Source organism: Gambusia affinis, linkage group LG14 (assembly GCF_019740435.1).
Source record: "Gambusia affinis linkage group LG14, SWU_Gaff_1.0, whole genome shotgun sequence".
Classification (NCBI taxonomy): Eukaryota; Metazoa; Chordata; class Actinopteri; order Cyprinodontiformes; family Poeciliidae; genus Gambusia; species Gambusia affinis.
In genome coordinates this window covers 16,556,899-16,571,518 of record NC_057881.1, presented here as the reverse complement: position 1 = coordinate 16,571,518, position 14,620 = coordinate 16,556,899, and the positions used below count along the sequence as shown (strand labels likewise).

Below are 14,620 nucleotides of genomic sequence, written 5' to 3'. Positions count from 1 at the left end.
CTGACCTTAAATGGTAAAAAAATAAAAAAATCTTCTGATTTGCCCCATCCTTCAAAAGCTGACGGCATTAACGAGTATGTGTGCTGACCTCAGTTGCTCTTCGGCCGTCACTTTAGAAGTACACATGTCAAAATGATGAGCAGAGACCCTTGAACTCCGAGTTTAAAATGTCAACCCAGGAAAAAAAAAAAAAAAAATACAGTATAAGCAGACAAGAGCTTTTGGCTATATATTAGATTTCTACCCTGAATTATAGCCCTATTCTTGCCCTTAAACTCTCCCTGTAATGCGTGCTTTCAGAGCATGAGTCACCGAACCAAATGCATCTAGGGCTGAAGCCTGTCCTTGACCATAAATTTAGAAGGAACATGGTGGGGCACAAATATAGCTCCGTGTGTGTTGTTTTTACCAAGTTCAGTGGCTGGCCATTTTTATGCACACCTACCTAAACTCAGCTCTACAGTAAAATGTAGTGCCATAATTGCATCTCAGTGGGGTCTTAATTGTCTGTTTTTGTATGGCACTGTGATAATTCGTGCTTAATGAATCTCAGGGTGGAGATTTCTACCATTAGGTTTAATAAGTCTGGATAGAGTGCGCTACATCTTGGGTTTGCTAATTGTTGCCACTGTTGTTGATACTGTTGGGTGGCATCTGATCTGTAACTCTTGCTGTCGTGTACATGTCAGGAAATAAACTATGGATTCACAGATGTGCAGATGGGATATGGATGATTGTATCTGAAATTCTGACGAAAGCTTGGCGGGGCTTTTTTCAGAAGTTAACGGATTTTATGACTGTTAATATTCATTGCTTGGCAACTGTTATGTTCAATTTTACTATTTTTAGTTAAGGACAAGTTTGTAGTTTGTCCCTTCCTTCTTCCACTTCCCACCCTCCATTTCTTCCTTCTTTTCTCCTTGCCCCCCATCCTAGTCTTGTTCATCTATCAGTCTTTTCGGAATGTTGCAATGTTTTCTTGTGATTTTTGTGGCCTACAATTACTGATTTTGCTGCACTCATTTCAAAAAGCTGTGATCAAAGTCGGACATTTATTTAAGCTTTATTTTTTGCGATAATGTGGTCTTTTAGTAGTTTAAATATCTGTACCTTCTTGGAATAGGTTCCTATCAAGGCTTTTATACCTGATGAATTATGTATGTTAAGAGTTATTTTATTTAAGGAAGAAGAAGGTGCGTGAGCATTAGGGCCACCCATTTATTGCAACCCAGATGGTATGAAGGACATTTTTTTTTGCGGCTTGTTCCTAAAGCTACTCTTGCGCTTTGTAAATATCAGTTGCAAAACTGTAGTGCAACCTGTTGTGTGCCGTCTGTCTTCCACTTTGCCACCGTTCGCTCCAACCCACCCACCAGGGAGCAGTTCAGGGAGGAAGTCAAATGTAAAGACTCACTCAGTGCATCATGCCGGGCAATTTAAAACCTGGACGTTTTATTCAATCAATAAAATTCCCCCGGGATGCCCAGGAAAACTCCCTAAAAGTGGACACGTAAAAAGACGTTGGTCAGATTTGTTGAAAAGTTGCAATGACTGGTGAAAATTGCAAATCTGCACAAAAATTGTGGATAAGTGAATTTGCTTTAATAGTTGCCATACTCATCTTCCCTTCCTTCCTTTCCCCTCCCTTTCTTCTTTCTTCCTGAGAGGCAATCCTGTGTTCAGTTTGAACAGAGCAACTTTTAGAGATGGCATGTTTTGGTCAGTTAAGTGACAACAAACCAAATGTATATTACTAAATTGAGAATAAGGCCAGTGATTTTAATGGCCCTATTAGCGGTGTTGTTCTTAATACTTACTTCAAGTCAAGTTCTTTTTTTATAGCACCTTTCAGCAACAAGACAGTTCAAGGTATTTTATATCTAAGCCTGATACTCCCAACATATTCAAAACTATTGAAACCTTTCAGAAGCAGCTGCTTTCTGTTTGAGGCCCTTACTATGTAGTTTAAGATTTGATTATTCACTTCCTGGCCCATTGTTTTCAGCTTTCCTCCTCCACTGCTGCCCCCACAATGTGGAAGCATACTCCAAATCGCAGCTGCAGCATGGCGCCCAGCCCCCTGGTATTGTCGCCGGTGCCTCCGCTCTGACAAACAGCTGTAATGAGAGTGGGGCTTCAGGCACAGAAACACAGAGACCTTCCCGCCGGACTCTTCTCTAATTAATGAACCTGGCCTTGAGCAAATAACAGAACAGGATGATGCTGACTCACAGAGCTGGTGCCAGGCATGACCGGCATGACAACATTCGTTCCTTCAATCTAGTGCTCCAGAGCTCATTGTCAACCGCGGCACGATGAGTGTGGAGCAGATCATGGAGAGGAGAATTTTTCAGCAGACAGATAAATCCCCTGAAATATGTCACAAAGTGAGAGTAACAGTTAGAATGTGCGCTTCCTCAAAAAAAGTACTGACAGACCTTAAACTTCTCAACATTATACAGCATAACAGCCAAAAAAACATCAATCTACTTAATTGGGATTTTATGTGATACACTAAAGGAAGGAAAAGAGTTTAGGGTTTGCAACATTTTATTTCCTTAACAAAACTTTGATATACAATAAGGGTCTTGGGTGAGCCAGCCCCCTTCAAAGAGCAAATAGACAAGGTAGTGCTTAAGCTATTTACAGTCCCACAAGGTATGGTGCTTAAGTTGCCGTGATATTTGCTGTCATAAAACTATGAACTACCTACTGCTTTCACCACAGTTCCTTTAGCCTGCCGTCAAAATCTCCCAAGGCTTGGCAGACAGCATTGTGGCAGAAGGGCATCTTCAGATCCAGTCCATAAAAATACAAAATTTCAAAAATCTTTGTCTCCTTAAGTTACTAGCAGGCTTTTAGAGATTCACATTAAGTTGGCATGAGCCGAGCATACTTGTAGCATACATTGGTGATTGGTCATTCTCCAAAAAAGTAGCCCCCATGGAACTATTATATACATGCCGATACAGCTGAACGTATTCTGCAAGAACAACTTCCAAAACATTCAGTTTGAGTGAAATGTGGTGTGAGTGATACTTGGCAAGTCACAGAAATTTGCACATGCACGATTAGGCGCCATGACAACATGCAACACCAGCACTGTGGTACAAATGATGCTATTGTCCCAAGCACACTCGCAGACAATCCAAAGCGGCAGTTATGAACCTAACTTTACTCACCATAGCTTTAGGTACTAAAAATCTCTCTATAGGCTTGGTGAAGGTGGTTAAAGGGCAAGTTGCTTTTTCTGGTTTATTTTTTCCCCTCATACAGCAAAGCATGCATCATTTTCTTTCCATGTGAAGTATGAGCTACTTTCAGTTGGTCTATCATATAAAGTCACATTAAAATCCATTGAAGTTCATAGGTGTGACGTGCTATACTTTTACAAAATGCTGTATCTGCGGAGCTCTGAAGATTTCCGTAGTATCATGGAAACGATTTCTCTCTATTGGCCAGGACCTACTTTCATGGGCAATTGAAAGGAAGAAAGGAAGGCGAGGATAACATGCACATGCACAAGTGTATGAAAATTGCTTCCCACTGATGCTGATAGGGAGCACGAGCAGATGATTGCTCAGAAACTCTATTCTGAACACAAGGGTTATAAGAAACATGTCACCAGGAAGGAAAATGTTCCAGATGTGCAGGATTTCAGAGTGAAAGAGCTCTGCTGTGTGTATGCGTGTGTGCGTGCGTGTGTGTGTGTGTGTGTCTAATTTTAAGTCTGTGCAGGGTCAGTGTAGCCAGATGTTAAATAGGTTAAAAAATAAACTGCTTGTTAGTTTAAGAAGCAATTAAAGCGATCAGTGTCCCGTTTTCACATTCAAATTTCTCTGTTCTCATGCTCACCTAAAATGTTTTCCAAAAAAAAATTTGTATTTATTTAGTTTCAAAATTAGAAAGACACTACATTTCAAAATGTAGTGTCTTTCTTTCTTTTTTTCTTTTCTCTTTTTTTTGTGGAGGATTTGTGGAACTGTAAAATATCTTTGTTTTGCCATTGAAGCCTTTTTTGGCTCTTTTTGTTGCTGAAAAAAAAATCATATCAGAAGGGGGAACAAAAGAAAGGGTTGAATTATTCTTGTTTTTGCTTTTCATCTATTTCAATGTTAACTATAAATTAACTTTTTTAATTTTATTTATTATTATTTTAATTTTTTTATATTTTTTAATTCATAAGGTTTTGGAAATATCTAATTCAGTCATTCATTAATTAAGTCATTTATTAATTATTAAGTCATTATCTTATGTTTTTTTTTTATTCAATTAAAAATGTTTTTGTGTTGTTCAACAATTTGCTTACATATTTTCACAAGATCCAACATGTCAACTGGTGTGATTGCTTTGAAAACTCCAGTCAGCAAATGTGGAAAACATAAGACAAGTGTACAAATGCATTCACAAGATCAAACTGTATTTGGCTCAAGGCATTCTTTATTTGTGTTCAAAAACTGCTAACCCTAAGAGTGGCTGACCCATACAGTGACATGGTGAACAAGGATGATAGAAGACCAGCTTTGGCTTATGTCCCTATTATGACAATGTCTTCTCTTTACATCTAACAGGTAAACATGCTCATTGGGATTGTGGTGTTCAACAAGCTCATGTCTCGAGACGGCATCTCAGACAAGTCTAAAAAGCAGCGAGCAGGGTAAGTTAACTTAAAAAAACACACACACACACACACACCAAAAAACACCCACGCTTACACACTGACATCTTCTACTGTCCAAGGCATATATTTCTGCTGTAAAACTGAAATCATATTTGCCATATTAGGCATATTCCTCCTTCTGTCAGACAACATTTTCCTGGCAAATAACTCAAAATGCTTCTGAGGGTCTCTCCACATACGCACCTACTCGTACACCTGCACATCCGCTAACAAAAATCTGAAAATATGATCTAATTTGGCAAGGAGATGGCGAGACATCTGTTATGTGCTGTTGCTCTCCGAGATGCATCTCAGCATCACCTCTACAAATGGTAACCACCTAGTTCTCTCAGCGGGGTGACACAGATGAGGATGGGAGATATGAAAATCAGTGGCAGTTGCAAATGCAATGCGAATAGAGAGAGTAGCTCAAAAAGAAGCCTAAAAAGCATGAAAACAAATAATATATCTTCACACGTGGCGTGCATGCAGATTTGTCAAAGTAAGGCATTGAAATCGATCAACTCTGTATGGAGACGCTTTCCATCTTTTCCAAACCCGAGTGGAAACCTCATTGGTTCTCGCATATAAAGACCCATGTGTTTTAATTTTCATATCGAATGATTCCATCGACTTCTTGTTCTCTTATCTGTCTCATTGCATTTTCCTCAATGTGGATTGATTGCACAAGTAGAAATTGATAGTTTGTTTATAACTGTACAGGCTTGCTCTCTAGGGGGCTGATTAGCTTTTGCTACCCAGGGATGTGGCTTAGATCAAACCTATTTGATGCATAAACACTTAAAGCGCACGTTTAAGTAATCCCTGATCCTGGAACGATTATTTTGAGCATATTTCCTGTCAGTTTAACTCAAGTACATTGCCTTGCAAAAGTTTTCATAGGGTTTGAACTTTTCCACATTTTGTCATGTACAACCACAGATTCAATATATTTTATTAGCATTTCATGAGATAAATTAACACAGACTACAACATAAATCTACGAGGTAAAGTGAAGGATTCATTTTCTGCACATAAGTACAAACGTTTTGTGCTTCATCCTCCAAAAAATGGAAAGATTATGGCACAGGTAACTTACCAAACCATTGCAACCAAGAGGCCTCTGATAACTTTTGAAGAGCTGCAGACTTCATAAGCTGAGAGCAATGCTCACCTGTCATAAGGTAAAGGTAGTGCCAGGACTACAATGAAATGAATAACATTAGATCAAAACATAGTACTGTGTCAAACTGTAAAAGCGAAAGTCCAGACCTATTTCCAATCGAGAGCCTGTGGAAAGCTGTAAAAAATTTATATGGGTTCCTTTATGAATTTTTCATCATTTTGACTGATGGGATCAATAAAATTGTCATAATTTGTTTTTTTGTCCTTCAACTTTTGAAATGATAATTATGACAAACCAAACAGAATTTCATTTTTGTTCTGTTTAATTCATATTAACTTTGACAAAGATGATCAGAGAACCCACATTCTCACAACTTTGGTCCAGATGGAGCTGAATTGCTTGTGCAAATCAATCAATCAATCAATCCAGCAATCTGCATCCACACTGGAGACTTGAATTAGTAGCACCACTTCAGCCACTGGTTGTGACTCTTTGGGTGGAGTAGTCGTCTTCCCATCGGAAAATTCTAGGTTTGAGTCTAGCTTCTTTCTGTTACATGTTGATGTGCACCTGTGTATGTTTGCTAGTGCTAACGTGGCTCTAGTGTTAAGTGCTTTGAAAGGTCAGTTTGAGTGGAAAAAGGATAAATGAGTCCAGTCCATTTACCACTTGTGAAAAGGTCTGGAGACAGAAGAGACAGAAACTAGGGCGAGAGCAGATTATCAACCCAAAAAAATAAACTTATGGACTCTTTTGAGTAAAGAACAGCCAAACACTTTTACTGATGAGATGAGCAAAGGTAACTTTTGCTCATCTCATACATTTTTTTTATTGGCTATAGTGTTGCAAACATTGTCATTTTAAGCATGCCTTTCCTCTCATTACACACCTCAGGTATATACTACATTGCATTGGTTTATCATAAAATAAAATAATAAAAGTAAAAGTAGTAAAAGTTTGTGGTTGTCACATGACAAAATCTGATAAGGGCTACAAAGACTTTTCCATGCTATCCAGAACATGGTGCTACCTACATATGGTATTTTTCGGACGTAAAGTTGCATCATGAAGACGGGAAAAAAGCCTACACAAGTCACACTGGACTATAACTTGCAATTATTTAGAGATCGTCAAGCATGTAGAAGAGAACCTTGTCTGTGTCTGTGATGTGATCAAGTGACGCGTTGTGTAGTTAGCTGCTTTTCAGCAAACTCACAGGAAACTGTCGAGCTCGACTTAGAAGTCAGCTGCCATTTTCTGACCTCTAAATCGGCGTGTTCATGAACATGTCAGGAACACATCTTCACTCCACCGGCGAACAGCATAACTGAGCCAAGCTGAGACACATGAAGAAAATCCCGGGCGATAAAGAAGCAGTTGCCTTGCATCAAGCGGCAACATCAAGAAGGCCCCCCCCCCTGCAAAGCCATTTGTATGTATTTGCTTGGCAACTACCAGGGTCTGGAGACGTAACGGCGCCACTTTTAGCACGCAATTAGCTTTCTTCACAGCTGCAGACAGTAACTCCTTGGATCATGTTAGTCTGCATCAATTAATATTTAATACATCAGTCAAATGCATCGTGAGGAGGAAAGATAAAAATTCACACCTGACTATAAACTGCAGGACCATCCAAAGTATTAAAAATGTGTGTTTTACACATTTTTACAGCAGTCTGTAAAAGTTTGTACTCTCATGCAGAGTTATAATAGAAAGGTTCATCATGTTGCTTGCAGTACAAACTGTTGGCAAAATGCATTTCTTCTTGAAGCCACGGGGTAGTAGTTGTTGGTACCAGGGTAATGATCTGTGATACGATGCTAATGTAGCATAGCTCCAACACAGTCACTCTCCTCATGTATTAAATCATATGTTCATGCACCACACAAACCAATGTGCAAACATGCTTCCCCTCCATCTGATTAGCTAACTGTGAGTAAACAACCAGAGCAGTCCATGTCCTCCTTGTCACTCTAGTAAATCCTCAGTACATGCACTAATGAAAAACTTGCAGATCCGCATGTAAAGAATAAAAACGAACCAAAGAACTGCTGTACTTCCTGTCAGTGTCACTGTAATGTGTTAATCCATGACTGGTTGCAGTGTGCGTCTCTCACATTCTCTCTACTTGCTTTGAAACAATCTTTGTATCCTGACTGTATTTCATTGCTGCTACGTTTTTTAAGATCTGGTTTTAATTTACCTTTCTTTCTTTTTTTCTTTTCTCCTTCCCCCTTTTCCTACCATTTTTTTCCTTTCTCCCATTCACTGTTTGTTCACATTGCCTCCCCCCTTTTTTTTCTTTCCCTCACCGTATTTATTCAAATTCTCCATCACATTCACCTGTTGTCTTCACTGGTGTGTGTCTTTGCACATGTCCTCCTCCCAATTTCCCCCTCACCCCCCTCTCTCCCTCACATGGGATGTGTGTGCGTGAACTAAAGTGTCCCGGCGGAGGCGCGGAGCCGACTGCTCCTGAAATGCTCCAAGTGTGGCGTGATCTCAAGTACCGCTATGTCCAGCTCGACGGCCAGCAGCGCCATGTTAGTTAGTTCATCTTCATCTGTTTCTTTCTATACTTCCCTTCTCTTGCTTTTTTTTTTTCCTCTTAATTCACATTATCTTCTCTTCATTTATCCCCTCTCCCCCACCGCCACCGCCACCTCTCCACCGTTTAATCTCTGGCTGTCGGTAATGATGCAGAACAGTGTTCAGACTTGTCTGGGAAGCAAAAACAGTTTAATGAAAGGGAAAACACCTGCACCGCAAGTCAACCTTGTTTAATGAGAGTGCGTTTGGATGCAAAGTGAGCTCTCCTTTGGGTGCACAGAGAATTATGACCTGTGTCAAACACTATTTGTGAATCCTTTCTAGAGTTCCTTTAAACATATTTGCAGAGCAGCATGGGGGAAACTTAAACATAAAGACACTACTTTCCTAATTGCACAAACTGCTCTGTTTAATTGACTCCTCCATTATCCTTTACTCTTTAACAGGAATTCACTTTGACTTGTTTGGTGATTAAATATAGACATGACCAATTGTCGTGGTTTTTTTTAAGAGTGACATTTCAATTTTCAGATCTTTTCATAGGTGTTAAATACAATTGATAGAATATATAATTATGACTTAGTTTGGAGCCCATATTATAATTGCATATTTCAGTAGAACATCACTGATTACAATTATGTGGCTTATTTCCAAATTTTGACCTGCCAGTACTGTCTAATTCATTATTTTAGAAGTAAAAGTCACATTATTCCACTACATATAGAGAACACTTTATGTAAAGTAGTGTTTCAAGACAAAACCAAATTGATCACAAAGTTCAGGTTTTAATCTGTTTGTACCATCTTACATTAGCAATCAGCTGGTGTTATTTTTTATGTCATTGTTTGTTCCCTTTAAAAAGTGTGGTTCTATCCTTTAATCTGAGAATTTGCAAACGTTGCCATCATTTACAACTCCATGTTCCATGACAGAATTGTCAGAGTAAAACAGCGTAGCTTCACTTTACTTAGTCTGTTACTGGCATTAAGTTTCAATCTCGCTTATTCTCACATATGTAATGTCTTTGCCAATGTCACACATGTCTTAGAAAGTACAGGTTTCTTTTCAGTTGCTTTTTATGGCTGTGTTTACTTACTTTTTAAAAAAAATCCTATCGATACTGTTTAAAAAAATCAATATATTTATTTATTTATTTATTTTTTTTTTGGTTTGTTTCAATAATACTGGGGCCATCCACTTCCTCAGAATGTTATCACCAGTGTAACCTGGTGGTATTTAAATCGGGTGCATCCACTGATCAGAAATCACTTTTAGGTACCAACTGCCAAGTCGGTAGATGTTGTCAGTCTAGTTGTATGGTCAGCAGTAGATTGCTTTGTGCATCTTTAACATTTACTTGTATGTTTTCAGTCATTAGTTTAAGGACATGTGACTGAGGCCTACCTTTTTCACTCAGGGGAGTACGTTTTGCTAAAGGACGCCTTGGTAGTCTTGAGATTGCATTGTACCCAGCTACACAGTTAAAATGTCAAGGGCAACATGCAAAATCAAAAAAAAAAAAAAAGTAGACTTGTCAGCCAACTTTTAGGCAACTTCCTTCATGGCTTTTTTTTTTCCTTTTATCTTTTATATATATATCATATACCTTCATATTATTTCCTTCAGCTTTAAAACATAAAACAATTATAAACAGCTTTTTAAAATTACTTCCACAAGAAATGAAGTATTGTTTCTATAAGTTAATACCACAGTTTTTTTCAGATTTCTTAATATGACAGATGGAAAAAAATGAGTCTCCCATTTCTCACATATGTCAAACTTAGAACGCCAGACAAAATTGACAAAATAACTACAAATAGTAAAACTTGAAAGGTGCATAAAAAAATTATTACAGCAATTAAAATAAACAGGAAACTAGAAGTAAGTAATGCTTACTTCTAGTATTACCAATTATGCCAAATTTTTTGGCATATTCTTTTATACCTGCAGCTGCAGGTAAATTCAGGAAAATGACATCTGTAGTGCAATCCAATCTTTGAAGCAATTTCAGTAACTAATGCGCTAAAAACTAATTTAATCTGTCATTAGTCATATCCAGTAAATTGTCAGAACAATTGTACCTTGACGGTAGAGTTTTAAAAATAAGGCGACTTAAATAATAAAGAGTGTTGTCGTCAAATTGAAAACATTTTTTAAAGATTGTGCTTTACGCAGCTTTATAGTGCTTCTGCAATAAATTACTGGGCTTAAGCTACCTTAATATCAAACTGAATCATGATTGAAAGAAATTCTCTTGTAAACCCTGTGCTTTGGAAAAGATCATTGTGCTTCTAATTTGAGTAAAGGGACTTTGTGTTCTGCTTGAATTTATGCAGAGCAAAATAATGAAGATAGGTGCATGGAGTGCATATCTATCCCCAGCACTTGCCTATACCATCAACTACTTTTTTTTTTTTCTGGTAACATTTTCGACTTATGATCTGAACTAATCTGGTATTCGACACTGGATTGTCATTCTATTAGTTGTCATGGTTTCATAATCGGAGCAAATACTCTGAGAGATCTTCTCTTGTGGATAATTATCTTTGTTGTTGTGCAAATCTTTCATTATAGCTTTTTAGTTAATCAGTGAAGGCACTTAATTTTACATTGTAACCTCAGTTTACACTCTCTTTCCATGGTTGTAGAGCAATATATTACCAATTTTCAGTTTTGTTAGTGGCACTTTTAGAGGCAGTGTTAACATTTTTTGCCATCCAGTTTTACAAGGTTTACTACCTAGAAATTTTAAAGATGAACTAATTGTATGTTAGCATTTGGCCACTTATATTTGTACTATATTGCTACTTGTCTTGTAGTTTGCCACATAGTTAAGTGTTCACCAGTGGAAATACTTTAAAGCCTTAATCATAAAGTCCAACCTGCTTAATATCTGTTGTTGCTGAAATAAAATGTAAGCTGGCTAGAAGTGGGGAAAAAACATATTTTTTATGCTCTGTAGAAGTATTATGCTTAATTACTTTGCTTAAAAGTTTCAGAATTTTTCAAAATGATTTATCTGATTAAGTATCTTATTGTGTCGAAGTATCTTATTATGTTTAAGTAGAAGTCTTTATTATTTGTTGATCAGAAATCAGAGTTTCCCCCAGTGTATTATAAGCCTGGCGGGCCACCAGACTTTACTTGTGCTCCTGTCAGTGCTTATTTGTCTTTTTAAAATATTTGCATTTTTTAAGACTTTGTAGTTGGTTTTCAGGTGTTAATCTTCCAATCTTTCAATAACACATGATTATCAAGTTATGTTTTAAAATTTTCCTTTGAAGTTTAACATTTTTTTTAAGTCCAAAACACGACGGGCCACTGGATGGATGACTGTTGAGCACCCAATCACTGGGCTTAGCAAGTTTTCTGGGGGAAACCTTTGCTGAATCTTTTCAGATGTTTAACTCAGTTCCTTCATACTCCCCAACAGAGAGGAGGCTTAGTTTCCTTAAGAGAAGATACAATGTGTTTAAAAATACATGGTTTACATATATTCTTGATAAAGCTGTTCACAAAATGTATTGTTGATAAAAACCTAACCTAAAAACTTCCAAAGCAATACAAAAATTGCTCATGAATGATTATTGAAAATGTTTCTTGATATTCATAAAATTGTCAATATGTAGATTTTTGTTGTTGTCTGCAAACAGTCTGCTCTACAACATTAAAGTTACAAAGCTACTGATATAGTTATGCGTTTTTATCCATTATGATTCTTTTCTTCTTTCAACAGTGTATAAGATAGTTTTAAAAGCCTTCAATTGGAAGTAAATTAATCAAGGTCAACTACATTCTTATTAAATGCAAAGACTTAAACTTCTTTAGCTATTTTATATTTATATATGTGCCTTACATCATTCCACTTTATTTAACATACATTTTGAGCTTATTTGTTTTGATATTTTTGTATGTTGATTACTTGGGATCTCACATGAATATGAGCCAACTTTTGGTTCATGAAATTAGCAGCATCATTAGAAGCAAATTCTAAGATAAACTTTGACTAGCACAATATGTAATTTCCTCTGTGCACATTGCTTAAACAGCTTTAATATAGATTTGGCCCTAACATTTGAATTTGGAGTCCTCGACTTCTCACTCCTTTTAAGATATTGTATTATTAATGTCATTGGTCTGGTCTTCTTTTTTTCCCGTCGAGCCCGTGTTGCCTCATGGTCCCCCAGCGTGGCAATCAGAGTCCATCAACCATGTAATTGTGAGCGCTTGTTGGAGTCGGAACTTTACACATGATTACACATTGTATTCCACTCATCAGTTAGAATATTAAGTATGATCCAAATTGTAGTGTGGCAGTCCGCTTGAAATAGCCCACCGTAGAATGTGTGATTAACTTGTGTGTGTTTAGATGCGAGGACTTAGCAGAGCTGGCCTGTCTGACTTGAGACTGAATCCCTTGCTCTTTCTACCCCCTACCATACCCCTACCTGCATGTGCTTCTTTCCTGTCTGACAGGGCGTCCCTGTGGAGCTCCTGTGTGGTTCTTCCTCTGTTAGCATTGACTTGGATGTCAGCCGTGCTGGCCATAACTGATCGCCGCTCCACACTCTTCCAGGTGATGTGTGCAACAACCACAAGCACATGCTAATGTTCTGCCAGTCACAAACACACAAAAGCTAACACACATACACGCGCATATCAATGGGCGCATAATGGAAAAGCAGCTTTGAAATTTGGCGAGTCGGGGGAGAAAAGATCACCAGGCTGTCAGCTTGCTGAGTGATACAGACTGGAGACATTAATTAGCATTTTTTAAAATATAACAATTTTTTTTGTTGTTGTTTTCTTTTAAACCAAGTCTCTGGCAGGTTTTAGAAAAGCATCAGTGGCATAAAATTAAAGTGTCATGCAGCTGCAATAAAGCTAAATAAATCCTGAAAACAACGTCAGAAACTTAAGAAGATGAAATTTGAAAGCTCATATTTTGTTAAAAACTGGTCAAATATGCCAAAATATAGGTAAGATGTAAGATTATATGAATGTTTACATTAAAAACTTTGCATTATCTCACAAGGTCTACTAGGTAAAATGAAAAGATTGAGAAATTCCTACATTGAGGAATATTCACATATGTTTGTGCGTACACCTGAAATTGTATTTATGCTTTACTTTAAATGAACCTCATTGATGTGCTTATACCACAGTAACAAAAGATGCATCTTTTGAGGCATGTTAACTGGGATGCCAGTCAATCTGAAGTCTACTGTGTTTTATGATGCCTAATACCCAAAAATATAAATGACTATAAATTTGTTAGCTACGTATAAAAACTAAAAGACATTTTGTATTTTTCTCCTTCAGGTCCTCTTCGCCGTTTTTGACTCTGTCCAAGGCTTTGTCATCATCACTGTCCATTGTGCTATGCGCCGAGAGGTGAGTTTGACTTCTTGTGTCGGCTGATGAAGCCCTGTTTTGTGATCGTGTGATTTTGTTCCATATTAATCCTGGTTCATGAGATATAATGGGCCATATCATCCCGATTCTCCATCCTTCCTTTAGTCGGTCCTAAGCTGTGACACAACTTGAGCAAATCATTTGAGTGTGCGGGCTGTGATTAGGATGGGTTTATATCTTGTGTTGCTGCACATTCTTCCCATAATGCAGCATGATAGTGAACTATTGTCTGACTGATCCAAGTATGCTTTAAAGAGCTTATGAGGTGCTGTACGGAATAAAACGATAAGTCTCCAACTAACAGCCCCCAGTGTTTTGTTTTTTTTAGCCAGAGGCTTTTCTCTGCCCCCAAGGATCCTGCATTCTCTGCTCATTATGCACATACAAGTTTCCGTGCCCTTGAGACAGACGTAAATACTCTCTCACACACACACACACACACACACACACCAGTTGCAATTAATGTCTGTACAATCTACTTTTTAATACATTTTTGTATGTAATCTGTTGCTGACGCTAGCACACGCAACAGTAGCCACTGAGTAAGATAAACACACAGGTTTGTCATTCACTGCAAGAGATTTTGAGTGAACCTGATGCAATGCATGACATAAGTGAATATTCAAATGCTCCAAGCGCTTAACTGCATTTAGTCAATATCACAAAAGCGGCAGGAATCGGGGTTCTGTAATTCCAGGTATTATTTATTGTAATAATGCATGAAAATCCTCCCTGCAAGAGACCGCGTGCAAATCCTTCTATAAGTGGTGTATCAGAGGAGTTTAGAGGGGAGAAAGAGAATGATAGAGGCTAATTAGGATGTATTGCATGGAAAGACATTGTACAAGACCCTGTAAAATGTGATAAAC

General features: G+C 37.8%; 1 protein-coding gene across 2 annotated transcripts in view; it reads left to right on the top strand.

The window, feature by feature from the left end:
• The window catches only part of adgrb2 (adhesion G protein-coupled receptor B2), a 227,120-nt gene that overhangs the window by 175,910 nt on the left and 36,590 nt on the right, over positions 1-14,620 (top strand). The window contains exons 23-26 of one of the 2 annotated variants that reach the window (XM_044138723.1): positions 4,572-4,657; positions 8,231-8,329; positions 12,813-12,912; positions 13,659-13,730. In XM_044138723.1, coding sequence (XP_043994658.1) covers positions 4,572-4,657; positions 8,231-8,329; positions 12,813-12,912; positions 13,659-13,730 — 357 coding nt within the window. The remainder of the gene's footprint in view (positions 1-4,571; positions 4,658-8,230; positions 8,330-12,812; positions 12,913-13,658; positions 13,731-14,620) is intronic. The other variant, XM_044138722.1, reaches the window with a different exon arrangement.